The following is an 18,196-nucleotide window of genomic DNA, read 5'->3' on the forward strand; positions in this document are numbered from 1 at the left end:
TGATAGTGATTATAACTTTATAATCAATGCCCATACTTCTCACCTTTGCAGGTCTGTAAAGAAAATAAAGAAAAGCTGAAGTAATATCCTAACATTGTGATGTTTCATTTAGCAATACTTTGTGTAACGACCAATTTGCTGGGCTCAACTGCAGTTGTTAAACAAGGACTAGCTGTACCAAAGATGCTGAACTGAACTTTGTTTGAAAAACCAAGTCCAGTTGCCTTTTGAAAAGCAACCATAACCTGGATGACTGAGAATCTTCATAGACAAGGACTAGCTGTAGTTTAAGGCAATGTGTAAAGCCAGTCTGCTACCTTACAATAACAACTCTAGGATAAGACTTCCAGCCAAGAGTGAAAAATTCCAGAAGACCTTAGATGGTAGTACAGTGATAAAGAAGATCATTATTTGGTAATCCCCACCTGCTTGATAATATATGGTAATTTACTACTTGAAACAGCATTCTGTAATAGGACTTCTACAAAGCATGAAATTCCCAAAGTCTATAGAAACTGCACACATAATTCCTCATAATACTGTAGCATGCTACCATATTTTATCTCATTCTGTGTGAATGCTAAGCAATGGAAGGATTAAGCATAAGTTTGTAGCTGGAAAGCTCTTGCACCAATTTAACTCATATTTTGCCCAGTCATACTATAGCTTGTCTGCAAACTGTAGAATTAGAAGGGGCTGTTTAGATGATTGAGTCCATCTGCTGTTCAGTGCAATTTCATTTTGTTCTGCTAATGAAAAAAAAGAAGCAATATAGCAATATTTTCCCGTTATATTCAATGGGAAAATCAAGATCCATTTTAAATCATAATAAATCATAATACTTGTCAGGATCTGGGCAATATTAAACCATTCCCTATTTCCAAGCAATCCACAAGTGGGAAGGCTATATCTCAAGGTCTGGGTTCATGTGCTCAGTGCTGATTAGGTGATTTTTCCAATTGTCTATGTTCAATGCATCAGACAATATACTGTTGGAACCAACAGCCAATTACAAGCATCACAGAAAAAAATAATCATCAATCTGAACCTCTTTTGGATGTCACTTCTGAACCATACAATGTTGTTGAGCAGTCCGCCAGGTCCACATTTCTGATTTAGCATGCACAGACATGAAACCCTGTAATTGGTATATCAGCAGCATCCAAGCCGATGCAGCAAAACACTTCTGAAAAGAACTGTAGTATCAATTTAGTGGAAGCTTTAAAGACTTAAAGCAGAATTTTGAATACAGGGAAAGATTTAAGGGGCAAGAGATTAATCTAGCCCTGTCATTTCAGGGCAGTGTCTGGGTTGGCAAGATGATGGAAGTGAAAGGAATAAAACATATGCATTTCTGTTTAAACTGGAGCTTGTAAGTCTAACAAGTTCATGGATGGATCAAACACTTTAATAACTGATAAATAAGGAACTAACAGCATTATAGTCTGCAGTTAATTGAGTGGGGTTTTCTTATTCTTTTTGTATGGGATTAATTGAATTGGGCTTTCCTTTTGCTGTCACATCATTCCTTGTCATCTCCAAGTGGCAAAACTTGTGAGATGTGTACATTTAACACCCTTCCTTTCTTTATGTATCCTAGAGAAGTTTCTAAAATCTCTGGGTGGAGCTTAAATGAGACATGCCTTTTCACCCTATAAATAGAAATAGAAATAAATAGAAACAGACCTTGGAAATCTGAGAAAGCTCAGAAGGGTGGAAGCTGAACAGGCAATCCCTCAGCCCAGGCTCACCTAGACTGGAAGTCTTTCAGCCAGCACTAGAGAATAATTTCTTCAGCATTCTTCAGAAACCCCTCAGACCATGCTGACCAAACTCACCTAGACTGGAAGGCATTTGGCCAGCATCAGCATTGTCTCAGAGCATTTGTTGTGAAGGTTCTTCACAGCTTTTGTCTATAGCTTCTGCTCTGCTCTGCAAAGGCTCCAAAGCACACTAAGGCCAAGAGACATGCTACTTTGTTTTTGGAAGTGAAGGGATTGTGATTAAGAAAGGGTGAGAGGCTCCTTCACTCAAAACATTTTCAAACCAGAGTTCTGCTTTGAAGATTCCTACTGCCCAGCTAGCTAAAGGCTTTTAAATTTAGGCCAAATGGCCGTAGAAATTGGGGCAAGAGCTGCAGGTGGACAAAAAGTCACAAGTTGCCCACTCTTGATATAAAAATTAGGGGAAAAGCTGGATTTATTTCTCATACCTCTCATATTTGAAGAAAGCAGAACAAAACTATTTACCTTTATATTTCCAATCTGATCTCAGTGTCAAAATGATTGATATTTGATTGATTTACTTTATCATTTAAAACTGAACTAATGTAAGGATGATACCCCACTAACAGATGGTGTCAGCCACTTTAACATGGCATTTGAAAAATGAAGAGTCATGCATGCATCACGGATCTATTTGCAGCATTATTCATACTAACTACAGCAATAGTGCATCTCTGAATACTTACTGGAGATAAAGAATAAGGACAATGCTATTTCTTGATCTGCGAGATTCCTGAAATGACTTCTTGGGACAGGATGGGAGAACAGATGGAAAATAGATGGTCTAGAGATCCAATTATGTTCTTAACCTGCTTTCCTTAGATTTATAAAGAGGAGCATAATAAAATGGGGATGCAAAATGGGGGAAAATAGCCCCAATGTACTCTGTGGAACATCAAAGGAGATGAAAAAAATATGTAAAGTAAAAGGTGAATAGGGAGGGGGAAGAGCCATCATGCTGTCCTTCTGTAACACAAATTGCTAAGAGTCAGAAGACTAATGGATTTATTGCAGCAGAAGGTTTTCTTGGCTGTAGTCTGATGGAGATGGGAGAAAAAAAGGTTGCAAAAAAGGTATTTTTGAGACTGGCCAGATTTAAAGTAGTAGCAAAATACCACTTTCCTTCATTGCTTGGTTCCCTAACCGAGGACCATCCTTGAATAGAAAGAACTGCAGACCAATTCTGCCCTTAGGAAAAAAAGATGTACCTGAGGCAAAGGCTAAGAAAAGGTTTCCATGGACTGATGGTGACAGTCACTTTTCGTTCCTCTCACAGCAATACTAACATTAAGATTAATAATAAATCCTCCATGAAATGCAAAGAAGTTCTAAAGCAGGGTCCTTCAAACTTGGCCCTTTTATGACTTGTGGACTTCAACTCCCAGAATTCCTCAGCCAGCCAGGAATTCTGGGAGTTTGAAGTTCACAAATCATAAAAGGGCCAAGTTTGAAGACCCCTGTTCTAAAGCCTGTGAAGAATTGAGAATGAAAATAACCTCATAGAAAATAACCAAAAGTGGAGGTTCAGTTTTTGATGGGGTAGTGTCAGAAACCTTCCCTTTTAACCTGTAAAATCACCACCAATCAATAATAAAGGGAGTGGGACATTCTGTCCTGGGAGAACATTGGGCCTGTAGGTGTTTTCATTATCCAGCATAGATAGGAAAGAATATGCTATGCATAATTTGCAATTAAGTAGAATTGTAATGGCTGCGTAGGAAGCTGGTTTTGGCAATCCACCAATCTGATACTTGGGGAATGAAAGAGGGATTGAGGAAAGCAAGATAGAGAAAAGATCAAGATCCTGTTTAAAGGGGACCCAATATAGAAGATACAGGACTTAATTTTATGAATGGGGTAACTCAATATGCTTGATAAGCCCATATAAGGACCTAGGAACTGCCTTCACATTGTGCTGTAAACTTGGTTTATTTTTAAGTTTTGTTTGCTTTTGGTTGTTTGCTTAGGGCAGAGGTCCCCAATCCCCGGGCTGCGGCTCGTTTGGAACCAGGCTGTGCTAGACATGCATGCACAGCTCTACTTGTGCAGGCTACAGGCACTTCCACATGAAGCTCCCCTCACACAAAAGGACCTATATGTGCTCGTGCACACGCACCTGCCTCTCACACAGAACCATCTCCTCTCCCCCCGTCATGCCGGGCTGCCAAGCTGGAAAGGTTGGGGACCGCTGTCTGAGGGTATTGTACCAAACTTACTTTGTGTAAAAAGAGTTAATTCAGTGATCAAGTTAAGCAAAACCTTTGGGGCAGCTACACCTGAAGCTCCTATTGAAATTAATCATATCTGAAGTTTACTGCTGTTTCTCTTAACTGTATTCTTTCCAGTGGGTGAAAGTTTCGTTTTTGGCAGGGAGAAGTTCTCCACCTAAAATAAATAAGGAACAAAAAAACAAAACAAAAAAAAACCATTCTTTGGTGAATAGAAGTAATTTAGAGCTGGGAGATGACCTGATAAACAAACAAACAAACAAACAAACATGCTTCCTTGATACCTAGATGACTACAGATATAAAATAATTTTAATAAGAGGCAGAACTCAAACATATCCACTTTACTCAATCTAGGTCAGGGGTGTCAAACTCAATTTCATTGAGGGCCGCATCAGCATTGCGGTTGCCCTCAGGGGGCCGGGTGGGCGTGGTCAGGGTGGGCGTGGCCTACTGGGTGGGCGTGGCCAGAGTGCGTATGGCCTACTGGGTGGGCGTGGCCAGCTCTACATCGTTTGCATCAAGGGTGCCTATGGGGGCCTGGGCAGGAGTGGGACAGATCTGAGGGTCTCTGGCAGAAGGAGGGTCTCTGGGCCAGGGCCAAGGCAGAGGGGGCCGTTCCCTCACTGTTTCCAGGATGGCTTTGCGGGCCGCATGAAACCACTTTGTGGGCCGGATCCGGCCCCCGGGCCTTGTGTTTGACATGTCTGATCTAGGTAGTCTTTAGATATGCGTCCCAGAATTTTCAGTCTTGACAATTTGGCTGGGGCTTTCTAAGAGCTGAAATCCCCATTTCTGCTAGATTTTCCCTGTTGGAGAAGGCTAAATTATGCAACCCCCATATCAACAATGTTTATTACAGAGATACACCATCTGTAGCCCTACAGTATATCTAGCTCACCAAAGCCTTAAATAAAAGACACAGAATTTGCTCCTACAGAATTTGCTGCAAATCATTATTTTTATATTACAATGGGGAACCAATTAAATATGTGGAGTGTGATTTTAAACCCTAGTTGAAAATCCAGGCTTAAAATTAAATTAAACTTGTCATGCCTATTTTCACTTTGTTGACCTGATTCTTGCCCATTTTTAAAAAATATTACTACAGTGCATCATTTAAAGGTCAAGTGTGGCCTTAACTCAAGAATGTTGACCCTTCTGATTTTGCTTTAAGATAAAAATCTTGAAGGCAAACAGTGGCTTCAATAAGGTACGTGAAATGCAAAGAAATAGTTGTGCATTTCTATGCAAATATATATCTTTGCTTGCCCCAAAGATTACATTGTGACAGTTTTGATGTGACAAAATGTCTGGGCTAATTGGTGCTTATTAAAGGTAAACTTTGAAAACCTTAAACTAAATAAGTACATCTTAAAAGAATGTTTAACAGATTTTAATAACAGTTTGAAGGGACCTTGGAGGTCTTCTAGTCCAACCTCTTGCTCAAGCAGGAGACACTATACCATTCCAGACACTGTTGAAGCTGACAATTTCATGGCTCAGGAAGAAAAATGTAATGGTGCTTCGCTGTCCTCAGAAAAAAGAAAATAATGCACAGATCCACATAAAATACATAACTACTCCTACCAGTTTATAGCCAGAATCTTTCATTTACTCTGAAAAATGGAAGCTAATAACTTGCAGACAAATCTTCCTTTACAGAGATGTCATCAATGGCCAAGAGAGATTTACAGGGCAATCAATGCATCTGTCTTCACAAGAAGATACAATTTATTTGCAAAGATGAGCCATGACGGATTCACAATATGCTTTTGCATTTAAAGAAGATGTGGCTGAAATGTGCAGTGCACTTTTGCTTTATTTTAACTTAATTGACAACTTTTTTTATTGTTAACAGACTAAGCCAGCTGAAAGAACAAGCAGTGTAAACTGAATGTACTCTTCAGATAATCTTGTATTAGTTTCTCAGACATCTGAAATTAATTCAAGCTCAAATCAGGTTAATGATTTTATATGACCGTTTTGAAATTTACCAATACGCAAACATGAGATCAGCATTCCCTTCTTTGTTATAATGTTACAAAACAATTCACCCTCATGGATGACATATAGAAGATGGGAATACAGTAGTAAAGGGTAGCTGTTGAAACAGGAGTTAAGATTAGCACCATCTGATGCTTCTATTTGGATGAGAGAAACATAACCTGATAAAAATACACATCAAAATATTTTCAGTATTGAAAACTTGGTCAATGTACAAAGAGAAGCTGAATATCTAGCCTTGAGGATCTCTTCTCAGTTGTATTAGGTTTAGTAGCTGAATGCATAGATTTAAGCTATGAGGGAATCATAACTGTTATAGAAGTAGAAAATCTGACTGGGCTCATGAGAATGAACCCAGGAGACAGCATGGAAGTAATATTTGAACTCCAAATGGTGAAAAATGAACAATGCAGGAGTTTACTTTTGGGAATATTTGGGCATAGGATAAGACATTATGCATGTACTATATCTGTAACTATATTTTAAATAAGGGAAGATAACATAGAAAGTTTTGCTAGAATAAAGTCAAGGATACTTAATTGGAGAAAAAGTTTAATAGAATATATTTGAATTTTCTGAATTTGCATTGCACTGAAAGAAGTAAAATAAAATGTCATTGGAGCAACAAATTCCAGAAATAAAGACATACTAAATGAATTGATCTGAGTGCTGGAAATAGGATGAAATAAATGGTAGATTATGTTGCTGCTCTTGAAGTTATCCTAATTTGCTGCATTCAGGTTTTATACACTGTCAACCAGAAAACTGAAATTAATCTTCATTTAGATTCTTTCATAATAATGTCATTTAATAGATTACCAAAATATAGAAGAGACAGATGAACTGAAATCTACATGGATCATACTATCAAGGATAACAGCTATCACATTTTCCTGAAAATAAGACCATATTTATTTTTGGTCCAAAAGACACATTAGGGCTTATTTTCAGGGGATGTCTTATTTTTCTGGGAGGTGGTGAGCGCGTGGGGACAGAAGGCATCTGGCAACAGCTGCAGCCTGCCAGACCCTTGGCCGGCAGACTCGGGCTGTGAAACATGTGGAATGCAGGCGAGTGGGAGTACTGCTACCACTGGGCCAGTCCTTGCCAGATGTGCTGCATGGCCACCCACCCACTCACCATCTGGTTGCTCATAGGCTCTCTGCATCATCTCTGGCTGGCGGTTTCAGCCTCCTGGCCCCCTTCACGGCTCTGCCCACACAGCCATGGGAGAGTTGGTGGCTGGAGCCATGGCAGCGTGGTCTTCAGAGAACCACCGCCGCCAGGCCTGGTATAACTTTCCCTTGTACAATTCAGCCCAGGGATGATGGCACTGGCCTCCAGAGCTGCCTCCCTTTAAACCATACAATGCAGGCATGAACAGGGAGCGGGCATTGCAAGGCAGCATTGCAGAACCCAAGTGGCAGAAAAAGGAGAAGGCTGCCAGTGGGCAGGTAATCTGTAGGGCGGGGTGGAGAGAACCGGGGGCAGTGGTGACCAAAGAAGCCCCTTCAGTAGCTGACGTGGCTATTGTGCAGCAGTAGCGGAGGCCTTTTGCCATCACTCCCCCCTGGCTCAGAAACAGTAGAGGGGACTGAGCCTCCCCCATCCATCCTTCGTAGCATGGCAGTTCGGCTTGAGAGGGGAGTGAAAGGGAAGAGGCGGGCAGGCAGCCAGGTCATTGAATGGGCAGGGAGAGGTCACCAAATGGGGAGTTGCTTGGCTGCGGGGGGTCCTGAGGTGCACGGGTGCAGGATGGCGGTGGCACAGGTGCACCAGGAGGATTCCTGCCCCATTGTGGAAGCGAGCAACTAGACAGTGGGATGGAGTGAGCGGGCTCTTAACTAGGGCTTATTTTTGGGGTAGGGCTTATATTAGGTGCATGTTAAAAAATCATGCTAGGTCTTATTTTCTGAGTGGGTCTTATTTTTGGGAAAATACAGTATAAACTTTGTCACAAGGGAATGTTTGTTTAAAACAATAAACTGACCCCAAAGGATCTACTAGCAGATGGTACACAGAATAATAAATACATAAAGTAGACAAAGAGATCAGAGGAGGAAGAATAGTAGATATACGTATGTTAGAGATTAGTTAAATAGCTTCCTTGTTCACCCTAATAGCTGGATTTGAATAGAGCAGCCAGATCAACCCCAATAAAGAGTGGAATGCATTTATTGTTCTCTCTTTTTTCATACGAAAACATCAGTCACCTTTTTCTAAGAGAACAAGTAGGGTGGAGTCATCTACTATATTCAACTTGAATTAATTTATTTTTTCTTTGTAATAAGGGATCTTGAGAGTTCTCACTTGAAACACAACTAACCATGCTCAAATTATCATTATTTTGAACACGTTACAGTATACAAAGATCTAGCTGGTGAGCTGGAAAGAAAGAGAAGGAGAAGACAACCAGCTTCAAGATTGATGGGCTTAATTATTGCAGCAGTTGGTGCACCATTGGGACACCTAAAGGATCAGATCACCCTGAAATAAGTTTATTTATGTGAATCATTAAGAGTCAATGTTGACTTGATGATGTATAATCAATTCATCAGTCAATCAACCATTCAATAAATCAGTAAAGTGTGATGGGTGCGTATAACATGCTAAATCATGCACATAAAAAAGATGAAAACCAACCAAGTGTATGCAACATTACTTCTGCAAATGCATTTATTAATAGTTTTTAACTGTTCTGGATAAAATGTATAGCATGAATTTGAACTGGACTGCTGAACACAAGGATGCTCTTAAAAGAAAGGCCAAATGTTTTAATGTTTTGAGAGTTAATAGTAGCATTGGTCTTCAGAAATGGAGATCCTGCAGGGATTTATAAACAGAGCAAAGTCAATAGTTTTATAGAGAAAGCTTTCTTTTGCTCTTTTTTCCTTCTCTTTCCCTAAACACACACACACATCAGACACCACTGCTTGACTACAGAATTATACATGGACCTCATGCATTTTAAGACATTTCAGCTTCTGTACGGTATCAACACCAACTTGGGAAGCATGTAGATGGCCTACCTGTCACAAGAAAGCTGCACCGGCCAGCCCCTGCCTCATTGATGATGTTGCAACTGTAATTTCCATAACTGTCCCTTGATAGGCTTCTGATTGTATACTCTGTGGAGTCTTGAGCATCAAATCTTCCTGTCCGAAGAAGCTTGCTGCCTAATCGCCACTCAAAGGTCAAAACCCGAGTTGGGTAAGCCCTCAGCACCCGGCAGCTCATGGTCACACTTCGGCCTTGGCCTTGTCGAATCTCAAGGAATGTTGGCTCAACAGCAGGTGGGTCTGCAAGAGAAAAGAATGAGGATGGTGGTGGTGAACAAAAGGGGACCCAGCAAACACACCTCCTCCTGCCCTGGTTCCTTCATATCTAACTAATTTTGCACTGAAGCCTGAAAATAAACTCCCGAGTTAATCAGTTTACCAAACATTTCAAAAGATTAGTTAATAGAGCTGCTTTTGAAAACCATTTAGAAGTTGCAGTTGGTCCATGGAGATGAGCAGATTGCTTGAAAAAATGGAAGGCACTTCTTTCCCTCCCATTTGACTCTCTTCCCCAGGATAGCATGGCAGAGTTGCCAATAAAGCTGCTATCTTGACACAGGTATGGGAGGAGAAGAGAGGAAGATGTTTATTTTGGAGCTTTGCAGCCACCAGTAAACTGAGTACAGAAGTCAAAGGAAGGCTGGTCGGTCCAAAAGAGAGGAAAAGAAATATTTTCAAAAAAAAAAGACAAAACAAAACATAAAAAGGTTTAAGAGGTCTCAAAGAGAGGGGACTTAAGAAAGAACAGGCTTAAAAAAGAAACATTGATGTATATAGAGCAGAGTAAATAGCTAATTGTAATAGACTGAGTACTAGATAATAGTAATAGAATAGTAATAGTATAATTATTGAGTAATAATAGTATAGAGTATGACATAGTAATAATAATAGTAATAGTATAGAGTATAACATCATAGTAATAATAATTATCATAGTAATTATATAGACATAGCTATAGAACAGAATATAGGAAGAATTCACATATCATTTTTATATGTTACATTTTACAAGACCAAATATCTCCCCAACCCTATATAAAGATGTCAAATATAAAGAAACCACTGTCCAAGGCCAAGTGCTTTTGTGTCTCTCTTGAGTCTGGATCATTCTAATTGTGTACTGTTAAGAAAAGAACTCAAGAGAGCCTAACTGGTGATAAGATTTTAAGTAAGTGAAATTGAATTTAAAAAGTTTAGAAATGAGAATTAGCCTGGGATGTAGAAAAATATTCTAGAAGACCAAAACAAACTCCTCAGTTCCCAATCTCTATGATATATTTCATGGGTGTCAAACTCGGCACGTCATGTGACGTGTCACGACGTATCACGACTCTTTTTGCATTGCTGGCAATGGGGTGGGCGTGGCTTCGGTATGATGAAATCGGCCCACGGGCCGGCAGTTTGACACCCCTGAATTATATTTCTAAGTAGAATATCTGAGGGAGCACCATTTTCCAGTTGTCTCTGCCCACTCAGTATGTTCTGGCAGAGTGGCTGTGCTCCAGGTCCTCTCTATTAAACACTAAAAAGGTAATATTGGAATCCTGTGGGATTAAGGAGGCATGCCTTCTAGGTCAGACCCTGCTTTCTGGAATAGGTATACAGACCACCCCACTTTCTCAGAGTTAAAGAAAACCTTTAAGGCCTGACTCTGGTCCCAGATCTGACATTAATGTGTTTGTGAAACACCTGTTGTGTTTTTTTTATTTTTATTGTGCTTGTTTTAATATTGGCTATCTGTGTTGTTTTATATTTTTCAGTTTTGTGGGGGGTTGTAAGCCACTGGAATCTGCTGGAGTTGGTAGAGGAAGGGGAACATAACAAATTTAAATAACTAAATAATAAATTCACCAGTAATGGAACTCAAACTAGAGGAGACTTTACTTTAAAAAGACAACATGCATGAATGTTTTTATAAATTCAGTTCCGGGTTAATTTCAAGTTGTTGAATATGAACTTTAAAACCCCATCTGTCCTGTTGCCATATAACGTTGTCCATTGAGGCTGATATTCACAGGGAAAGCTAGGGAAAATAAAACTGAAATGGTATCATTTTGACACTGAACTAATTGTTCATGCTTGAACTGAAGTTACAATAGATTCCAGTCAAAGAAGCAGGAAGAGAGGTTCCCTCACCAATCCCAGATTCCAAGATAGGATTGGAATTAGCACTACCCTTATCTCTTACTCATAGGGACGCAGTGGCTCAGTGGGTTAGGATGCTGAGCTTGTCGATCAGAAGGTCGGCAGTTTGGCGGGTCAAATCCCGAGTGCCACGTAGCAGAGTGAGCGCCTGTTACTCGTCCCAGCTTCTGCCAACCTAGCAGTTCGAAAGCATGTAAAAATGCAAGTAGAAAAATAGGGACCACTGCGGTGGGAAGGTAACAGCGTTCCGTGCGCCTTTGGTGTCTAGTCATGCCGGCCACATGACCACAAAGATGTCCTCGGACAAGCACTGGCTCTTCGGCTTTGAAACGGAGATGAGCACCGTCCCCTAGAGTCGGAAACGACTAGCACGCATGTGCGGGGGAACCTTTACCTTTATCTCTTACTCAGTGAACACACCAGTTCAGATGCTAATCACAGAATGCCATTTAACTGGGTTTTAATGTTTGTGTGTGTGTGTGTGTGTGTGTGTATAATTTGTTAGCACATTCTAGACATGGAAAAATAAGATAGACATAAAAATATATAAATAACACAGCTCAAAGAAGTTTTCTTTTGTTTTTTTTCCCACCCAGTGGCAATGAGATCCATATATTACCCACTTGAGCAAATGAGCTGCATTACCATTTCCAAGGAAAATGAAACCTCTAAATAGCCCCTCCTCCTCTGACAATTATTAGCCACTCTAGGTTTCTGGCCCACCTTTCATGGGACTCAGCCTTCCATCTCTTGATGGTGAACCTGCCCCATTTTTACTTGCTTTTAAGCTATTAATGGTCCAGAACGTCTACACCTGCAGTGAAGCAAAGACATTTGCAGTTATGTTACAAAGATCCAGTTTGAATGGCAGGCAAGAGATTTGATGATTTCCACTGTGCCTAGAGTTACAGGTCATTTGGATTCCTCAGGGGGAGGCTGATTAAAGTTCCTTCTCTTTCTTTTTCTCTTACCTTTCCTCGTCTAAAAGAAAAGAAATTTCAATTCTCTAGACAGTTTTTTTTCCTCTCTATGAAAAGTTGAGATTCATTGTAGAAGCACTGTGTAGAGCATAGGGCACATCTGGACAAGTTTTTTAATGAATTAATTCAATGCAGAAAAAATATACCTTTTTATTGTCAGTTTTTATTTTTATTATTAGTTCTCAAATGCTTCGATGAAAGCTCTTTTTTCCCCCCAGAGAATTACATCTTGGAGAAACTATCCTGGATATAATGCTGTGCATTTCTAAAATTATAAATTGGCCAACAGTTGTGTGAGAATTAGGGCTGGATTAAGACCAACCGATGCCCTAAGCAACTATACACAACTGTAGCAAATATAAACTTTAAAGAATAGCAATAGCATTTAGACTTATAAACCACCTCACAATGATTTACAGCCCTCTCTAAGCGATTTACAGCATGTTGCCCCCAACAATCTGGGTCCTCATTTTACCGACCTTGGAAGGATAGAAGGCTGAGTCAACCTTGAGTCGGTCAGGATCGAACTCCTGGCAGTGAGCAGTGAGTTAGCCTGCAGTACTGCATTCTAACAACTGCACCAACACGGCTCTTATACTCAAGACTAAATAACAATAAGCAATATAAGAATATTATTTACTTATGAATAGGGTAAGAGGAAAAAAGGCAAATTTTCAACAGTTTTTAATGATTTTTTTAAAACAAAATGGTAGGGGAAAATGTAAATTTTATAAGGAAATAAGGGGAACATTATGAGGGGAAAATGCAAATATTTATTGAAAACTAAAGCTGAAGGTGGCAGTGAAAGAGTACACTGAATGATAATTAGTCTAAAGAACTCTGTGGCTCCCCCCCCTTCCCTTGGTGCTCTAAGCACATGTTTATTTTGCTTAATCCAGGGTGGTGAGAATGTGTCCTATGATCCGGTTCTTCTAATTTCTGTTTTTTTCCTACTTCTGTTGATATCCGAAGAAAAAGACATTGCTTTCTCAGACAGAGAAATGCAGATTTCAAAATGATGGAAAGATGGCTAGCAGCAAAATCAAACCAAACCAACCAACCCCCCCCCCCCGCAAACCCCAATGTCAGCTGCAGCAGCTTCTCCCATCTCCAGCAATAAAGTCAGCTCAAAATTGCTAACAAGAGAGATTTGACAGAAATCCTCAATCACCCTGAGAAAAAGAAAAGTAAATTTGCAGGAGAGAGAGAAAAAAAAGAAATCACAAGATCCATTTTCAGCACGGTAATAATGTAATATTCCCTCTGCCTGCCTGTATGCCCCCCCCTCTCTCTCTCTCATTGGTTGCATCATTTCCTACAAAGCTCGATGAACAGTTTCAGAGCCTTTCATATACAATTGACTGAGTTTTCTAAAACTGTATTACAAACAAGTAATAACATTTATTTTTATCAGTGTGTTGACCTACAGATAGATTAACTCCACAACAATCTATATCTAACCTGTCCTTTCAGGTTTCTTAATGATGTACTCATCCACCTTGCTGCTGGTGATCTTTTTATTCGTTTTCTTCCAGGCAATAGAGCCTTTTTCAGAGAGCTGAGTCTTGGCATAATGTTTCTGAAGTAGGATAACTTGAGTCTGGTCATTTGTGCCTCAAGCAAAAACTCTGAACTGAATTGTTCAATGATCCATCCATTTGTTTTCTTGGCTATCCGTCAGACTCTCAGGAGTCTTCTCCAACGCCAAAGTTGAAAGGCATCATTGCTCTTCCTATTCTTTAAAGTCCAAGTGACACTTCTATAGAGTGTCATAGGGAATACTGTGGCTTGCAAAATTCTGAGGTCCGAGTCTGAAATTAATAAAGTGATTGGGCCTGGCAGTTCTAAAATGGCTCTTGTCCCTAAAATACTTATATGCATCTTCATAGAATCTTCCATATCTACACTTGCAAGGATAATCCCTCATAAAATGGACTTTAAGCCATTAGAATCCATAATTATTTCTTTTAAAGACCCTGTAATCTCTTCCATTAGGATGGAATCGGGGCGACTGAACAGAGCTTGAGCATTTACTGGCCAGATGCTCTTCCTGACACCTACACAGAGTTTGCAGCAGACAATAACACATTGCACTCAGAGAGAGAAATATTTCCACTACCTAGGATCGAACTCACAACTTCCTGATTGTGAGGTGAAAGCTCCACCTCTAGGCTACCATGCTGCTCATTAGAATCCATAATATTTCTGTGCAAATTTTCACTTTGCATTCACTCACAACTGCTACTTCAGATTAATGCTTCAATCCTTTATTCTCAAAAAATCCCATAGCTCACCGAAATGTTTACAGCTAGTTTAGAAGAACATTTCCCCAAAGTCCCCCCAAAAATATAATCTCCACCAGAGATGAAATCTTGGACTCATGGATAGGATATCTTAGTAAACATTCATCAGAATTCGAATACATTCCATTTACCATTAGCCCAAACCTAGATGGGTATAACATGTAATAATCTTGACAGTTCTGAACTACAACTCTAATCAACCCTCACTTGGACAATCTTCCAACATCCAGATTGGGTTTCAGCAGCATAAAATATATACAATAGATTCATTCACTGTACCTATTATGTAATTATATAATGGATCCATAAATACTACCTTCTGCTACATTCTGATTAATCATTACAGCTGTGTACTTGCTTCTTTTATTAACACACCACAAAAAGCCATTCATTCTGTCCAGGCCCAATGATTTATACTTACTACAGAGAAACAAAGACCTAAAGTAAATAATCAGAAATGTTTCAAACTGAACAAGTAAAAGAAAGTAAATAATTGTGGTTTATGTGGTTCTCAGGAACAATCTACCAGAAGACAGATGAACAAGTGCAAAAGACAGCAAGCCATTTATTTTTAATCTACTGTTTACAGTTAAAAGCACTCATATATAACATTGGTTATCTAGAATAACCTGGATGACTAAATAATCTCATTTTCAACAAGCTTCTGGTGGTGGGAGGATATATGCTTACCAGCAACTACCCAATCTAAAATACAATTTATAGAAAACTCCTTGGTACTCTCTGAGCTTGGTTGGTTTCTTGCAGATGTTTCAATATTCAATTATGTAACAGCGTAAGTGTAAGGAGTGTGGGGTTTACTCCCTGTTTATATCAAATAGCTTGCCCTGCCCGTGTTGGTGTGGTGTGGTTTTACTCTTGGTAATTCCTTGATTAGAGTATTGTTTTCTGCTTATCTGGTATTAATCCCTTCTTATCTGGATCAGCTGTTGGAGGGGATATCTTCTGGTCTTTTCATTTCCTTCTTTTTTGAATGAAGAGCAACAAAGATGATTAAGGGACTGGAGGCTGGGAAACTGGGTATGTCTAGTCAAACAAAGAGAAGAAATAGGGGTGACATTATAGCAGTCTTACACTATTTGAGGGGGTATCACAGAGGAAAGGGGAGCAACCTATTCTCCAAAGCATCTGAAGGCAGGACACAAAATAACTGATGGAAATTTATTAAGGAGAGATCCAGCTTAGAATTAAAAATAAATTTCCTCTCAGTGAGAACAATTAATCAGTGAAACAGCTTGATTCCAGAAGTTGTGGATTCTCCATCATTGAAAGGACAGCCATTTTTCTGGAACATTATAGGGTATTCTGCTTGATCAAAGGGTTGGACTAGAAGACCTCTAAGGTCTCTTCCAATTGTTATTCTGTAATTCTGATAATAACAACATGGAAGGAAGTGTGTAGTTCTACATGGAACTAAGTGTGTAGTGGGGTGCCCCAGGGCTCTGTTCTGGGTCTAGTGCTCTTCAATATCTTCATTAATGATTTGGATGAGGGGATGAGCCTTGGTGGAGCAGTGGGCTAATGCCTCCTTAAGTAACACCAGCTGCCTGCAATTAGTGCAGGTTCGCATCCCACCAGGCTCAAGGTTGACTCAGCCTTCCATCCTTCCGAGGTAGGTAAAATGAGGACCCAGATTGTTGGGGGCAATTAAGCTGACTTTGTAATGCCGCTTGGGGGGGGTGTATGAAAGCCCTAATAAGCAGGCATATACATAGAATGAAAGCTACTGCTAAGCTTGTAAGCCGCCCTGAGTCTTCGGAGAAGGGCGGGATATAAATGGAATTAAAATAAAATAAAATAAATAAAATAGATGAGGAACTCATCAAATTTGCAGATGACACCAAGCTGGCAGGAATAGCCAATACTCTAGAAGATAGGCTTAAAATACATGAGGATCTGGACAGACTTGAACACTGGGCGCTATCTAACAAAATGAAATTCAATGGTGAAAAAAGTAAGGTTTACATTTAAGCAGGAAAAATCAAATGCACAGGTATAGAATAGGTGGTACGTTGCTCAATAGTAGTAACTGTGAGAGGGCTCTCAGAGTCGTATTAGACAATCACTTCAATATGAGCCAGCAGTGTGCTGCAGCTGCCAAAAAAGCCAACACAGTGCTAGGCTGCATTAAGAGAGGGATAGAATCAAGATCAAGTGAAGTACTAATACCACTTTACAATGCTTTGGTAAGGCCACACCTGGAATACTGCATCCAGTTTTGGTGACCACGATGTAAAAAAGATGTCGAGACTCTAGAAAGGGTACAGAGAAGAGCAACAAAGATGATTGGGGGACTGGAGGCTAAAACATATAGGGAACGGTTGTTGGAATTGGGTATGTGTAGTTTAATGAAGAGAAGGGTGAGGGGTGACATGATAGCAGTGTTCCAATATCTCAGGGGCCGCCACAAAGAAGAGGGAGTCAAGCTATTCTCCAAAGCACCTGAAAGCAGGACAAGAAGCAACGGATGGAAACTAGTCAAGGAGAGAAGCAACCTAGAACTAAGGAGAAACTTCCTGACAGTTAGAACAATTAACCAGTGGAACAACCTGCCTCCAGAGGTGGTGAATGCTCCAACAATGGAAGTTTTTAAGAAGAGGCTGGACAGCCATTTGCCTGAAATGGTATAGGGTTTCCTGCCTGAGCAGGGGGTTGGACTAGATGACCTCTAAGGTACCTTCCAACTTATTATTATTATTATTATTATTATTATTATTATTATTATTATTATTATTATTATTATTATTATTATTATTATTATCATCATCATCATTATTATTATTATTATTATTATTATTATTATTATTATTATTATTATTACAACAACAACAAAAACAACAGTTGGAAGGTACACCTTGGAGGTCATCTAGTCCAACCCCCTGCTCAGACAGGAAACCCTATACCATTTCAGACAAATGGCTGTCCAGTTTCTTCTTAAAAACTTCCAGTGTTGGAGCATTCACAACTTCTAGAGGCAGATTGTTCCACTGGTTAATTGTTCTAACTGTCAGGAAGTTTCTCCTTAGATCTAGGTTGCTTCCCTCCTTGACTAGTTTCCATCTGTTGCTTCTTGTCCTGCTTTCAGGTGCTTTGGAGAATAGCTTGACTCCCTCTTCTTTGTGGCAGCCCCTGAGATATTGGAACACTGCTATCATGTTATCCCTTGTCCTTCTCTTTATTAAACTAGGCATACTCAATTCCAGCAACCGTTCCTTATATGTTTTAGCCTCCAGTCCCCTAATCATCTTTGTTGCTCTTTTCTGTACTCTTTTTAGAGTCTCAACATCCTTTTTTACATTGTGGTGACCAAAACTCGATGTAGTATTCCAGGTGTGGCCTTACCAAGTGGTATTAACACTTCACATGATGTGTAAATATATTTATTTCTGTCTCTGTGTCTGATTTGCCTTAATGTCAAACTTCTGGAATTCTCTAGTAGCTTTGGGAAGCCCACTGCACCCCCCCCCCAAGGCAAAGACCAAATCAAATTAAAAAATGGTCTGAAGGAAGCATATGGATAGACAATGGCTTATATGGATAAAATAATTATGTTGCTTCACTTCCTGTTTTGGAGCTCCACTTAGCCTTTTCTAAGAAGAAGTCTGAGAGAATTCAAACAGAATAGAATAGAATAGAATAGAATAGAATAGAATAGAATAGAATAGAATAGAATA

The 18,196-nt window shown here is 39.7% G+C and overlaps 1 protein-coding gene across 1 annotated transcript in view; it reads right to left on the bottom strand.

Annotated features, from left to right (window-relative positions):
• MDGA2 (MAM domain containing glycosylphosphatidylinositol anchor 2) overlaps positions 1–18,196 on the bottom strand; it is a gene marked incomplete at both ends in the record, with an annotated part of 586,749 nt that overhangs the window by 116,794 nt on the left and 451,759 nt on the right. Inside the window, one exon of the mRNA XM_081314870.1 lies at positions 9,048–9,317. Coding sequence (XP_081170996.1) covers positions 9,048–9,317 — 270 coding nt within the window. The remainder of the gene's footprint in view (positions 1–9,047; positions 9,318–18,196) is intronic.

The sequence above is a fragment of the Vipera berus genome (genome assembly GCF_964194415.1).
Source record: "Vipera berus genome assembly, chromosome: 1".
NCBI classification, from domain to species: domain Eukaryota; kingdom Metazoa; phylum Chordata; class Lepidosauria; order Squamata; family Viperidae; genus Vipera; species Vipera berus.